The 15,851-nt window shown below is 44.5% G+C and overlaps 1 protein-coding gene across 3 annotated transcripts in view; it reads left to right on the top strand.

Moving 5' to 3' along the window:
* Nucleotides 1-15,851, top strand: part of LOC143292782 (cadherin-23-like) — a 57,521-nt gene that overhangs the window by 23,265 nt on the left and 18,405 nt on the right. For 2 of the 3 annotated variants that reach the window (XM_076603347.1, XM_076603348.1), the window contains exons 8-16: nucleotides 769-780; nucleotides 2,402-2,524; nucleotides 3,169-3,339; nucleotides 4,581-4,659; nucleotides 6,186-6,295; nucleotides 7,940-8,140; nucleotides 10,948-11,118; nucleotides 12,098-12,355; nucleotides 13,335-13,535. In XM_076603347.1, the coding sequence (XP_076459462.1) occupies nucleotides 769-780; nucleotides 2,402-2,524; nucleotides 3,169-3,339; nucleotides 4,581-4,659; nucleotides 6,186-6,295; nucleotides 7,940-8,140; nucleotides 10,948-11,118; nucleotides 12,098-12,355; nucleotides 13,335-13,535 (1,326 nt within the window). The remainder of the gene's footprint in view (nucleotides 1-768; nucleotides 781-2,401; nucleotides 2,525-3,168; nucleotides 3,340-4,580; nucleotides 4,660-6,185; nucleotides 6,296-7,939; nucleotides 8,141-10,947; nucleotides 11,119-12,097; nucleotides 12,356-13,334; nucleotides 13,536-15,851) is intronic. The other variant, XM_076603349.1, reaches the window with a different exon arrangement.

Genomic DNA, 15,851 nt, shown 5'->3' with positions numbered 1-15,851 from the left:
ACTACCATCACCAATATCACTTATACAGCAGCCATTGTCACCATCATGAAATGAATAAATTCATGCATGCACACAAAATAGAAGAAAATGAAAGAAATCAAACAAGCAAACAAAACAAAGTGAATGAAGAGAAAACAGGGCATAATAAGAACAAGACCAAAACAAGAACAAGGAGAAACAATAAAAACGGATCCAATAAGTCAGACATATAAATGCCCTCATTGTTACTGCCGACGGTCGCTTTGATATCTGAGTCATTTATGGTGGGAAGGATTGAAGATATGTATGGAGATTTGACTTGAAAGGAGAGAGAGAGAGAGAGAGAGAGAGAGAGAGAGAGAGAGAGAGAGAGAGATGGTTTTGAGAGACAAAATGAGTTATATTTTTGACTGATGGTCATGCATTCGCGACCACACACAGGCGCTTTCAGTCACACTCGCAAACGCAAACACTCATTCGTATACCAAGTTTATGCATATACGCATACACACACACATGCGCGCGCGCACGCACACACACACACACACACACACACACGTGCACACACACACACACACACACGCACACATACACATACACACGCACGCACGCACCCCCCCCCCACACACACACACATACACACACACACAAGCGCCATTTAAGTTTATTTTATTACAATACTGGCTACTTGTGTTAGTTTGTGCATACTTGCTTGCTCAAAATGAAATATATGTTTGTGTATGTATTACATATATATATATATATACATATGCTTTTTTTCAATTTCAGCCAGACGCACAGGTGAGTTCTTTCTCTCGTTCTTTCTCTCTGTGCTCATCCGTCAGTCTGTCCGTCTGTGACTGCCTGTCTGTCTGTTCTTCTTCTTCTTTCTCTGTCTCATTCTACAAATATCTATTTTGTAGAACAGCATCGAACTGAAGTAAAGCAAGTGCAGGTAACCAACTCTTCTGTCGTTTGTATATTCTTGTTCGCCTTCCCGCTGGAAGTCAACATCATCTCCACGATGTTTTGACATTTGTTTCCACAGCATACTGATGCCTCAGTCTCTGTACATTTCATTGGATAGCTTTGGTGACTGACTGACAGAGAGAGAGAGAGAGAGAGAGAGAGAGAGAGAGAGAGAGAGAGAGAGATTGTTACCACAGCATATTGATGCCCCAGTCTCTTTACATTTCATTGGATAGTTTTGGTGAGAGAGAGAGAGAGAGAGAGAGAGAGAGAGCACGAGTTTATTTCAAGGAAAATAATCATATATATATATATATATATATATATATATATATATATATATACACACTTTTATGTTGATCCCCCCCCTCCCTCCTCTCTCTCTCTGTCTCTCTGTCTCTGTCTCTGTCTCTGTCTCTCTCTCTCTCTCTCTTTCCCGTCATGTGCGTTAGCGGGAAGCAACCCGAAGAGCACAACGTCGTGTGGAACAGCTGTCGCTTGGTGGGCATGCTGATCTCCCTTTTGGAGGAACCATATCAAGCAACATGAACGTTGATGAGATATTTTCAAAAGCACAATCCCACCCTCTCACCTCAAGCGCAAATCAGTTTTAAAGGTTCAAAGTTAAAGAAAAGAATATATTTTTTACGCTCAATTCACTTCTTTCTCTCTCTCTCTCTCTGTGTGTGTGTGTGTGTGTGTGTGTGTGTGTGTGTGTGTGTGTGTGTGTACACCACTCTTGTGAGTCTGGTACTGCTTGTCTGTTACTGTCATATGCTCCCTCTGTTCTACTCCCCACTCACACTCTCTCTCGAACCGCATATATGTATATATGAACATGTGTGTACACTATCATACATCAGTGAAGATACAGAGCGTACATGTATGCAAACACACATAAATGGGCGCTTTCAGTCGCACACAACACAATCTCAAGCACTGGTACAACCACACACACACACACACACATAAACGCACGCACGCGCCCGCACACACACACACACACATAGACACACACATAACCACACACACACACAAACACACACACACGCACGCGCACACACACGCGCGCACTCACACACACACACACACACACACACACACACACACACACACACATTTCGCTTGTCCTGAGTGGTCAACGTAACTGTACTGAACAGAAAATGTGAAACAACAAAATAACATTACCAATGTTGAGGAGAATCAGTGTGTGTGTGTGTGTGTGTGTGTGTGTGTGTGTGTGTGTGTGTGTGTGTGTTCGTGCTTGCGTGTGTGTGTGTGTGTGTGTGTGTGTGTGTGTGTGTGTGTGTGTGCGTGCGTGCGTGTGTGTGTGTGTGTGTGTGTGTTCGTGATTGCGCGCGCGCGCGCGCGTGTGTGTGTATGTGTGTGTGTGTGTGTGTGTGTGTGTGTGTGTGTGTGTGTGTGTGTTTTCATTTTCGTTTGCTGTTTAAAGGATGCCGACAGTGAATACGCAGCAACATTTGTGATCCCTGATCCATCCTCTGGCGTTATCTTCTTGGAGCGGCCGCTTGATTACGAAACCAGAAGCTTCTACCAGTATCAAGTACATGCCAGGGTAAGTCTAACTCTCTTCCATGCAAAGGGACTGCACTGCAAAGTGTGTGTCCCACGGGGCTTGCATGTATTTTGGGGGAGGATGTGTAATTTGTTGTAATACTTATAACCTAAATTTTGTGCTAAAGTTTTTGTTTCTTTGGATTTTTTTTTCTGTGTGATTTTATGCTCCTTTGTTTGGACATTGATGGTGTTGCGATTCAACGTGTACATACTTTTTTTTGGTATCCTTCACACTCCAACAGAAGCGAATGAATTGAATTTCTTTGAGTTTTTGTGTGCCGGGCACGTATGTTCTTTGTTGTTCACCCCTTACTCAGCAAACGTTGACGATTTTGTCATCAGTAACATTGTTGATATGGCATGGGTTCAGTTTCGATGAATATTACCATCTGCGTGCTCTGTGTTTACAATACAATGCAATGCAATGCAATGCAATGCAATACAATACAATACAATACAACTTCCGAAAGACTAAAATCTGTTTTGATGTTCCAAGTCAGACTCGGGAGAAAGGGCTGGAGAGAGAGAGAGAGAGAGAGAGAGAGAGAGAGAGAGCGGGGTTCAAACCCACACCCTCACAGACTCTCTGTATTGACAGCTGAGCATCTTAACCATTCTGCCACCTTCCCTCCTTGTTGACAGGACCAGGGTACCCCGCCGTGCCCAGGTGCCGGCTGCCTGTGCACCAACGATACCAACGACTGTTCCGGAAGTCCGGCCAGGTTCACGGTGACCGTGACGGACGTGCAGGACACAGCGCCAGAGTTCCAGCAGCTGCCATACATCACTACACTGTACGAGAACGCTTCCGTGGTGAGTGGTGTTGGGATTTTTTTTTTTTTTTTTTATAACTTGATACCTAGTTTTCAAAATCGTCATTCCAATTTTTTTTTTATTTAATTCGACCCAAATCGTCATTCCATTTTTTTTTAAATTCGACCCCCCCCCCTTTTTTTTGAAATTTTTAAAATATTTTTTATTATTTTTTTTTACTCATATCTGTTGTCTTTTTTAAAATCGATATTCAATTCTAATAGTAACATTCTAATTTGTTTTGTTTTTTTAAATTCGACTTTTCAATGTTTTACTCGATATCTATTTTTTTCTTTTAATCGAAAATCAATTTTTTATATAATTTTTTTAATTCGATTTTACCTTCTTTCTTTTTTTCGATATTCAACATTTCCTTTCTTATATTCGACAATCGCTTTTTTATATTTATCAATTATTGTTATTCAGCATCCACTTTTTAAAGACAACTTTTTTTTTCATGACGTCCGCTTTCTTCATTTCTGTATCTTTTTTTCTTCTTCTTTAAATTCGACAAATATTTGGAAATAGACATTAACTTTTTTTTTTAACACGACAGCCACGTTTTTAATCAGTGTAATGTGTGAAAAGCACTCCAGCGGGGACAATAGCGACACTTTTCGTCTTTATTTAGTCTTCAGCCTTTGAATGCGTTGAATTTATGCGGACAGCGCTCCAGCGTATGGACTGTGTGTATACTTAGTCTTCAGTCAATGAATATGTTTTAATTATTTGGATAGCACAGCACTGTATGGACTATTTATAGCACAGCGGTGTTTTGAGCAGAATCTATAATTATTTATTTTACAGTCCTTGATATATTGTATTCAATAAGACAGCACTCACGTGCATGACCCGAGTCTATGATTAATTATGATCCCTCAGGTATTATGATGTTGTGGATATGAATTATGAACCGTGTCCGTATTTGGTCTTTTGTTTTTGAATGCATTATGATCGTATTGAATGGAGAACACAGTAAGTTGTTGAGTTCATGAAGTTTGTTTTTCCGTTGTATTTTATAGTCCACTTAAAAAAAAATTCATTTATTCTTTGATTAACTAATTTGTTTATTTTTATGGAAAAAAAAATCATTTATGTGTTTCATTATGCTGCTAGTCAGGCATCTGCTTAGCAGATGTGGTATAGCGTATATCATATGGATTTGTCCAGACGCAGTGACACTTCCTTGAGCAACCGAACTGTACTTCGGTTCGTGAATCGTTTCTGGTTTTTGTGGACAGGGCGCCAGTGTTCTGACAGTGGCGGCTCTGGATGGGGATAGAGGCATTCCTAATCCAGTCAACTACACCATTGAAGACGGTAAGCTGTTGTCTGCTTTCGTTTTGTTTTTTTCGGTTTATAGAGGTGGTTCTTTTTTCTTGTTTTCTTTTCTTTTTCTTTTTTGTTGTTGTTGCAGTTGTTACTTTTTAATTGTTTTCTTTTTTGTCTCGAAAGATGGGAGCCATGTTGCATGCAAGTCTGTTTACACACACACACATACACACACACACACGCGCGCGCGCACACGCATATACATATGTGTGTGTGTGTGTGTGTGTGTGTGTGTGTGTGTGTGTGTGTAGAGAGAGAGAGAGAGAGAGAGAGGGAGAGAGGGAGACACACACAACACACACACACACACACACACACACACACGCGCGCGCGCGCGCACACACACACACACACACACACACACACATATATATATATCTATATATATATATATATACACACACACACATATATATATATATATATATATATATGAAGAGAGAAGAAGGGACCTATCTTATACTTCACTAAAACCACCAGAACAACGGGACAGCCAAAGACGGGCAGCGAGGATGTCATTATGACAACACGCTCCGGCAACTGAGCTGCTGACTAACCAGACACCCCACGGAACAGCAGCAGTGCAGACGAGGCCCTTACGGCCAAGTTGTTCAGTGCTGGGGTCTTGGTGTTTTGTGAGGGTTTCGTTGTGAAGGGGGTGGGGGACGGTGGGGGTGTAGGGTCGCAGTCCTGGGGAGTCAGTTGGATTGCTCGGACGGAAGAGCCTAGCATGGTCGCAACCCGCTACTAACTGTGTGTCGCATGGAACTGACCAATAGTTCGATCAACGTGGGCATTTAGTCACGTGTAACTGTCAAAAAGTTAGAACCAAACAATGCAACTGGCACCTGGAATGGACCAGTAAAACAACCCGACTCATTATATTGACAGACGTGTACTGTTTCAGCAAGTCGTGAGGTGCTGACTGGTTCAACACACTTTATGGTTCTTTTCAGGGCGTGGTGTGTTGCATGACATGCGCTCGGTGTTTTCGTTTTGTTTTGATTTCTAATAGTCCAGGTGACATTCTCAACACACACACACACACACACACACACACACACACACACACACACACACACACACACACACACACACACACACACACACACACACACACACACACACACACACACACACAAGCATGCACCAATTCGGGAAATTTGTCAGTTTTAATCAGTCTATGACAGTCTGTTACATTTTTATGTGCGGCGCCATGGAAGAATCGGTTAGGATTGGGACCTTTGATCCAATGTTCACCAGTAATCGGAATTCGAGACCCCGTTTCGGCACGGTGCTGTGTCCTTGGTGAAGGCACTTCGTCCCGATTTTCCTCACTTGGGTAACTTAACACCAGTCGGGCAAGGAGAGGAATGGCTTCCCGCTTTCCTGTGCCGAGCCATGGACACAGTGAATATGAACTCATTGCCCCTGCGGCCGAAAAGGGTGGGAGGGGGGGGGGGGGGGGGGGGTCGGGGTCGGACCTGAGACGTTTGAGCTTCACCTGTTGACAGAGCACCTGTACCCGTTCAGCATGAACGCCACGTCAGGCCTCATCACGGTCGGTGAGCCAGGACTGGACGCGGATAACCCAGAAGGCCGGAGCTACTTCATCACCGTTGTGGTTCGTTCGTTACGGATTTCGTTCTTCTGTTCTTGTCTTCGTCTCTAACTCTTGAGAGTCTGCGTCTCTTTCCCTCTCCCATCCCTCATCTCTCTCTCTCTCTCTCTCCGTGTCTCTCTGTCTCTGTCTGTCTGTGTCTCGTTGTCTGTCTGTCTGCCTGTCTGTCTCTCCTTCTCTCTCTTCTATTCTCTCTCCCCCCCCATCTCTCTCTCTTTCTCCTCTGTATATGTCTTTATGTCCCTGTCTGTTTGTTTGTCTATCTCTCTGTCTCTCTTTCTCCCTCCCACCCTCCCTGTCTCTCTGTCTTTGTCTCTCTCTCACTCACCCCTTCCCCACTGTTTCTCGCGTTGTCCGCTTTTTCTCTGTCTGTCAGTCTGTCCTTCTCTACCTCCTTCTCTCCTTCTCCACCCCCCCCCCCTGTCTCTCCCCCTCTCCTTCACTTTCTGTTTTATCACCGTCGTCGTCGTCGTCGTTATTGTCATCATCATCACGATCACGACTACCACCAGTATTCTTTGCTTTGTTGTTGTTATTGTTATTGATGTGAGTGTATCGCTCTCTTGGTCTTACCCAGTTTACCTTACCTTACCTTACCCTACCCCATCTTACCTTACCTTACCTTACCTTACCGATCTTCTTTCACTTTACGTTACCTTACCTTATTTGCTTTACCTTACCTATTTTTACCTTACCATACCTTACTGACGATCCAATCCCCAGACCCAAGCATGGTGTGCATGCATTACCCTTACCTTACCTTGTTTTACCTTACCTTACCTTACGATCCAAACTCCAGCCCCATGCTTGGTGTGCATACCTTTCCTTGCCTTATCTTACCTTTCTGACGAACCAAACCCCTGTCCCATGCATGATGTGCATGCATTAACTTTTCTTACCTTACCGTACCTTACTGGTGATCCAAACCCTTGCCCGATGTGTATGAGCCTTACCTTACCTTACCTTCCCATACATTAGCCTCCCTGACTTTACAATACCTTAGTTACAAGTCCAACCCCTGCCCCGTGCATGGTGAGCATGCCTTACCTTACCTTACCTTTATCTTTACCCTACCTTATGATCACGTTCCAAAGCCCCGCCCCATTCTTGGTTTGCATGCCTTACCTTACCTTACCTTTGCCTTTACCTTACCGTACGATTCAAACCCCCGCCCCATTCTTGGTGTTCATGCCTCACCTTACCTTACCTTACCTTTGCCCTTACCTTACCTTACGTTCCAAACCCCCGCCCCATTCTTGGTGTTGGTGTTCATGCCTCACCTTACCTTACCTTACCTTTGCCCTTACATTACCTCATGATCCAAACCCCCGCCCCCCCATGCATGGTGTGCATGCCTTACCTTACCTTTACCTTTACCCTACCTTACGATCCAAACCCTTGTCCCATGCATGGTGTGCATACCTTACCATACCTTACCTTTGCCCTTACCTGACCTTACGATCCAACACCCCGCCCCATTCTTGGTGTGCATACCTTACCTTACCTTACGATCCAAACCACTGTCACATGCATAGTGTGCATGCCTTACCTGACCTTACCTTTGCCCTTACCTTACCTTATGATCCAAACCCCCGCCCTTGGTGTGCCTACCTTACCTTACTTTACCTTACCTTACCTTACCTTCAGGCGACGGAGGTGGAGGCGGAAGGCCGCATGCAGTACGGACCGACGACTGCCACCACCCAGGTGAGCATCACGGTCCAGGACGTCAACGACAACGGGCCCGTCTTCGGCCGGTCCCTGTACTACGCCACGGTGCAGGAAAACACCCCGGTGGGTGTGCCCATCGCCATCACAAACACCGTCAACGTGACGGATAGTGATCAGGTGGGTGCGTTGGAGGAGTGGTGGGGGTGGTGAGTGGTGGGGGTGGTGGGGGAGTTGCGCGTGTTGTTGGTGTACAGAAGGAGTGGGATTGGGTGTGTGTGTGTGTTGGGGAGTGGGTGTGGTGGATTTGTGTGTGTGTGTGTTGGGGGGTGGTAGGGGGGTGGGTGTTGGGGGGTGTTGGGGTGTGTGTGGTTGGGTGTTGTGTGTGTGTGTGTGTGTGTGTGTGTGTGTGTGTGTGTGTGTGTGTGTGTTCTACTGTGTGGTGTGTGGGTGTGTTTGGATGTTGTTTGGGTGTTGTTTGTTTGTGTGTGTGTGTGTGTGTGGGAGGGGGAGGGGGGGCGAGGGGGCTGTGTATGTGCATGTATGCCTCTGTGTGTGTGTGTGTGTGTGTGTGTGTGTGTGTGTGTGTGTGTTGGAGTCTTGTCTGTGTGTGTGTGTGTGTCTCTGTCAGGACAGGACAGGACTAGACCGGACAGGATTAGATAAGACGGTAACAAAACAGAATACAACAATGGCATGACAATAACGGGACAGGAGATAACACAATGAAAGGACCATAGCTGAATGACACCATAACAAGACAGGACGGGACAACACAGGATATGACAAGAGAATAGAAAGACAGGAAAGGACCAGACAGGACAGGACCAGACAGTAACAAGACAGGGTAGGAGCAGATCATAAGAAGATAGGACAGGATGTAATGGGACAGTGACAAGACAGGAAAGGAGCAGATCATAAGAAGACAGGACAGGTTGTAATAGGACAGTAACAAGACAGGAAAGGAGCAGATCATAAGAAGACAGGACAGGTTGAAACAGGATAGTAACAAGACAGGAAAAGAGCAGATCATAAGAAGATAGGACAAGATGTAATGGGACAGTGACAAGACAGGAAAGGGGCAGATCATAAGAAGATAGGACAAGATGTAATAGGACAGTAACAAGACAGGAAAGGGGCAGATCATAAGAAGATAGGACAAGATGTAATAGGACAGTAACAAGACAGGAAAGGGGCAGATCATAAGAAGATAGGACAGGATGTAATAGGACAGTAACAAGACAGGAAAAGACCAGACAGAATATGATAAAACAGTGACAAGACAGGGCAAGACAAGACAAGTATAATCAAACTTGGACAAGACAGGAATGATAAAGATAGGGCAAGACAGGAGATGACAGTGACAAGACTAGCTTGGACAAGACGGTAGCAAGGCAGGACATGACAAACAGGAATGAATAAGACGATGACAAGACAGAATATGGCAAGACGATGACAGGACAAGATGTGACAAGACAGGGTAGGACAAGATGTGACAAGACAGGATAGGACAAGGCAGTGACAAAACAGGATAGGACAACACAGGATAGGACAAGACAGTGACAACACAGGATAGTGCGAGACGGTGACAAGACAGGATAGTGCGAGACGGTGACAAGACAGGATAGTGCGAGACGGTGACAAGACAGAATAGGACAAGACAGAATAGGACAAGACAGTGACAACACAGGATAGGACAAGACATGACAAGGCAGGATAGCACAAGACAGTGACAAGGCAGGATAGTACCAGACAATTGACAAGACAGAATATGACAAGACAGAATAGTACAAGACAGTGACAACACAGGATAGTGCAAGACGGTGACAAGGCAGGATAGTACAAGACCGTGACAAGGCAGGATAGTACAAGACGGTGACAAGGCAGGATAGTACAAGACGGTGACAAGACAGGATAGTACAAGACAATGACAAGACAGGATAGGACAAGACAGTGACAAGACAGGATAGTACAAGACAGTGACAAGGCAGGATAGTACAAGACCGTGACAAGGCAGGATAGTACAAGACAATGACAAGACAGGATATGACAAGACAGTGACAAGACAGGATAGTACAAGACGATGACAAGACAGAATATGACAAGACAGAATAGTACAAGACAGTGACAACACAGGATAGGACAAGACATGACAAGGCAGGACAGCACAAGACATTGACAAGGCAGGATAGTACAAGACAATGACAAGACAGGATATGACAAGACAGTGACAAGACAGGATAGTACAAGACGATGACAAGACAGAATATGACAAGACAGAATAGTACAAGACAGTGACAACACAGGATAGTGCAAGACGGTGACAAGGCAGGATAGTACAAGACGGTGACAAGGCAGGATAGTACAAGACGGTGACAAGACAGGATAGTACAAGACAAGATAATGAAAAGACAGGATAGAATAAGACGATGGCAAGACAGAATATGACAAGACAGGATAGGACAAGACGGTGACAAGACAGGGTAGGACAAGACAGTGACAAGGCAGGATAAAACAAGACAGCGACAAGGCAGGACAGTACAATAAGGGTACCGGACAGTAAAAAGACATGACATTTACTGTGCATTAAGAGAACAGGGCACTACTTTTCTTTGTCGTATCTAATCGTACATTCATCGATTTTCATTGTTGTAACTGAATGTACATTTAATCGATTTTCATTGTTTTGTTTGATCGCACACTCAGTAGATTTTCATTGTCATAGTTTTTGTTGTTGGTGTTGTTGTAGATTCAGTAGATTTTCTCTGACGCATTCAATCGTACAATCAGTCGATTCAAATTGTCGTAACTGATCGTACATTCAATCGATTTTCTTTGTCATATTTGGAAGTGGAATTTCCTCGCCGTATCTGATTGTTCTCATTCAATCGATTTTCATTACATTTTGATCGTAATCTCAGTCTATTTTTCGTAAGTCGTATCAGTCGATTTTCCATGGTGGTGGTGGTGTACTGTCTGTGGTGCAGAACACCAACAGTCTGTTCAGTCTGTCCGTGGAGAAGGATGGAGGTGGGTACCAGGCGTTTTCCACACTGCCCTCCCCTGACACCCCCATCCAGGGCTTCACATCCGTCATGGTCAGCGTCAAGAACTCGTCCGTGTTGGACTATGAGAAGAGGCACAACATCACTTTTCAGGTTTGTGGTGTGTGTGTGTGTGTGTGTGTGTGTGTGTGTGTGTGTGTGTGTGTGTGTGTTGTGTTGTGTTGTGTTGTGTTGTGTGTTGTGTTGTGTTGTGTTGTGTGTGTGTGTGTTGCGTTGTGTTGTGTGTGTGTGTGTGTGTGTGTGTGTGCGTGCGTGCGTGCGTGTGTGCGTGCGTGCGTGTGTGTGTGTGTGTGCGTGTGTGTGTGTCTGTGAGTTGTGTTGTGTTGTGTGTGTGCATTGATCTGTTTTATGATCTTCTGGTGTGTGTGTGTGTGTGCGTGCGCGCGCGCGCGTGTGTGTGTGAGTGCGTGCATGCGTATGTGTGACAGTGCGTGCGTGTATGTGTGAGTGCGTGCGTACGTGTTTGTGAGAGTGCGTGCGTGTGTGTGTGTGCGTGCGTGCGTGCGTGCGTGTCGTGGGGGGTGTGTGTGTGTGCGCGCGCGCGCGTGAGTGCGTGTGTGTGCGTGTGTGCGCGTGTGTGTGTGTGTGTGTGTGTGTGTGTGTGTGTGTTCATCCACAAACACATCAGTACTGATTACATTAAAAAAGATGACGATTGCTTAAATCAATATGTGGTGTGTGGGGGTGAGGGGGAGAGGAGGGTGGCAAGTGGAAGAGATGTGTGTGTGTTGTGAGTGATGTTACATTGTTGTAAAGTCGGGTTTTTTTTGTTTTGCTTTGTTGTTTGTTTGGTTTTTTTTTGGTGTGTGTGTTCTTTTTTTTTGTCGATTTTCTAACTTCAGTGTCGTATTTATATATTCATGCACCTTATTCATTTCACATGTATTGTTTTTAAACGCGATTCGAGTCAATGGTGAATGCTGAATGAATAAACATTCTTCTTCTTCTTCTTCTTCTCCTCACCATCATCATCATCACCCATATTCACCCTTCTTCTTCTTCTTATCATCATCATCATCATCATCATCATCATCATCATCATCACCGCACTGTGTCTTCATTCTCGCAAAAGATTCGAGCCCAAGAAACGGCCACGAGTGAGAAGTACTACAACCTGACCACCATCGTCCTGACCATCACGGACATGAACGACAACTCTCCCGTCTTCGCAGACAACCAGGCGGAAGAGGTGAACGTCACAGAGCACGCGCCACGCGACACGCCTTTGGCCACGTTCACTGCCACGGACCTCGATTCAGGCGACTTCGGCACCGTGGCTTATTCGCTGGAGAACGATTATTCGGGCAGATTCGGTATTGATCCTAGTTCGGTAAGTAGTCTTTGGTGTGTGTGTGTGTGTGTGTGTGTGTGTGTGTGTGTGTGTGTGTGTTGTAGGTTTTTTGTCCTCCCTTTAACAGAATTGACAACGAGGTACTATAAGAAAACAGATGATTAAATTAGTGAATGAATATATAAAATACATCTTAAGAAATGAACAGCCCTCTCTCTCTCTCTCTCCCCTTTTATCAGAACAGCAGAGGAGGCAGCTGCTGTACATCTGGGCTAGAATTGGATTATAGTGGAGAGTGTCTTGGTCAGTTTACATCCCGGATCACTCTCGGCAAAAGAGGTTTTCGGTGTGTTCGCAAAGGCCAGCTAGCATCTTAGGCTGCAGCACCAAGAACCAGTGCAACCTTGCCTCCTAGTTTGAGAGTCAGAGTCCTTCACGAAAGATTAAGCTGCAAATGACTTCCCATTGCAGTGGAGAAACCATTGATAATACAGCTCTCACTTTGCTGTTGGCCCATCTGTAAGCTTATGTACACACATCATGGATTAAAGTGCATCCAGAGACACAGACTGAAAGCAGGCTGCATGTTCTCCTTCTTCTTGTTTGTGTTTTTATTTATTTATTTATTTATTTATTTATTTATTTATCTATCTATTCATTCATCCATTCGTTTATTTATTTATTTTTTCATTTATTCATTCATTTAAAAAATCATTCATTCACTCATTTATTTATTTATCATTTATTTATTTATTCATTCATCCATTTATTTATTTATTCATTCATTCACTTTTATTATTCATTCATCGATTAATTCATTCCTTTATTATATTTATACATTTATCAGTTTATCTATTCATTCATTAACTTATTCATTTATTTATTTCTTTATTCATTCATTCATTTATTTATTCACTTATTTATTTATTTATTTATTTATTTATTTATTCATTCATTCATCAATTTATCTATTTATGTATTTATTCGTTCTTTTATCTATTCATTTATCTATTACCAGGGAGAGCTGACGGTGCAGGGAGACATAGACAGAGACACGGGCGACGAGCGGTTCACGTTGGTGGTGGTGGCCAGTGACAGCGTGAATGCGGCTGACCCCAACCAGCGGCGCTCCGCACGCCACACGGTGAAGGTGGTGGTGCAGGACGTCAACGACAACAGCCCCGTCTTCCTGCAACACCTGCCTCAGGTGGCTGTGCAGGTGAGGTGTGTGGTGTGTGTGTGTGTAGGGGTAGGTGGGGGGTGGGGGGGGCGTGCATGTGTCGTTTTGGGAGGTGGCGGGGGGCTGGGAGTGGGGGGGTGGGGGCTCTTGTATTACTTCAGTGCTGTTGTAAAATAAGCGCACATTAATTAGGTCTAATTTGGAAATTTAATGCATGTTGTGAACTTCTTCTTCTGCGTTCGTGGGCTGCAACTCCCACGTTCACTCGTATATACGCGAGTGGGCTTTTACGTGCATGACCGTTTTTAACCCGCCATTTAGGCAGGCATACTCCGCTTTCGGGGTGTGTGCATGCTGGGTATGTTCTTGTTTTCATAACCCACCGAACGCTGACATAGATTACAGGATCTTTAACGTGCGTATTTGATCTTCTGCTTGCGTATACACACACGAAGGAGGTTCAGGCACTGACAGGTCTGCACATATGTTGACCTGGGAGATCGTAAAAATCTCAACCCTTTACCCACCAGGCGCAGTCACCGTGATTCGAACCCGGGACCCTCAGATTGAAAGTCCAACGCTTTAACCATTCAGCTATTGCACCCGTCGCATGTTGAAAACAAAACTCATCATAAGTTTGAAAGTAAAACTTGACGACTTGCCTGCTTTGCCTGTCAACAGAGTTCAAGTGTAATCCGTGCCCATGTTTTCTTCCTCAGATGCTAGCAGTCTTCGCTCTTTGTGCTATCCTGTATTCCGTGTGCAGCACTTCCAAACGTACCGCATTTTCACACATTAATTATTTTTTTCTTGACGTTTCTCCATCTGCAAGCAGGAAATGACTGCAAAAACCGTCTGTGCACATGTCTTTTGACTGGCAGTTTCGTGCATTTCCGAAGCTTAACTCTCTCCATACGAACAGCGAAAGAGACGACGTTAACAGCGTTTCACCCCAATTACCATCATCAAAATATTGCAAGCGGAAGGCTCTTACACTGAAGAGGTGAATGTTGACAAAGAATACCACAATTCCGACGACGGAAGCTAAAGGTTGGGTCATTCAGACACCCACTGGACATCCGAGGGGTCTGTGTAGAGGAGAAGAGATGACTGGCCGTACTGAGTGAGTTAAAACAGCGCTCTCCTTTGTTACCAACTTCGTAGTAACCTTCAAGTAAAGTCTTCGTGCATTCTCTGCTACGAATGACATAAGTAAGCAACTACACAGTTGTAGCCTCGGCGTTGTTGCCACCCACGGTAGTAAGGTTTCATGCACAAGGCCCCAGGAGCCAGTTGCATTGCTTGGACGGAAGAGCCTAGTACGGTCGTAACCCGCTACAAACTGTGTGTAGTTTGACCAATGGCGTAGTTCGGTCAACATCGGCATTTAGTCACGTGTAACTGTCAAAACGTTAGAACCAACCAATGCAGCTGGCTCCAGGACCCTGAGTTTGAATGTTCCACGCTCTAACCACTCAGTATTTTAAGCCTTTAACACGAACTGAGGAAAAATGTGTGAACGAGAAATATTCGCAAACGTTTATGATTATGGTGCAGCTGTCTTGTGCTGTTTAAATGATATTTCCACTTTTGTATTTTATTGTTTTGTATTGTATTGTGCTGTGCTGTATTGTACTGCTTTTTCTTGTCATGTCAGATTTTTCTGTATGAGATTCGGGCTTTTATCTACGCGAGGAGCGTGTCGCTACAGTGCAGCGTGATCCTAGTTTCTGTCTGTCTATCTATGTTTTTCTCTCAGATGGTTTTTTTCTACAGAATTTTGCCAGGGTCACCTCTCTTAATGCAGTTTTTGTTTGTTTTAGTTGTTTTTTTTTTATACGTGCGTTAAGTTCGTGCTACACACAGGACATCGATTTATCGACACATCTGAACGTCCAGACCAGCACTCAATGGTCGAGTGGAGGAGAGAAAATTCTGGCAAGTGTGAGGCTCCACTCCGCACACTCACATTCTCTCGCTTCCCAGGTGGACGCATTACAACTAGACCACCACTCCACTTTTCAGGAAAGCGGGTTTCAGTTTCTCAAGGAAGGGTCACTGTGCTCGGACAAATCTATATACTCTACACCATATCTGCTAAGCAGGTTCCTGTCCAGCAGCATAGTCAGGTCTTGAGTGCATGCATATTTATTTGTTTGCATATCAGAGTTGGTTTTCTTCTGGATAAGTTTGCCAGAAGAAAGCACTTTTGTTGCCATGGGTTTGCACCAAATGCGTGTTGCGCACGGGACCTCGGTGTTTCTCGTCTCACCCGGATAACTGGACTCTGATTTTCGAACCATAGACCCTTACTGACAGATAATCTTCCTATATTAACCATTCCGTCACCTTCCT

The sequence above is a fragment of the Babylonia areolata genome, chromosome 18 (genome assembly GCF_041734735.1).
Source record: "Babylonia areolata isolate BAREFJ2019XMU chromosome 18, ASM4173473v1, whole genome shotgun sequence".
NCBI lineage: Eukaryota > Metazoa > Mollusca > Gastropoda > Neogastropoda > Buccinidae > Babylonia > Babylonia areolata.
The sequence above is the reverse complement of the archived record's forward strand: the minus strand, read 5'-3'. Positions and strand labels throughout refer to the sequence as shown.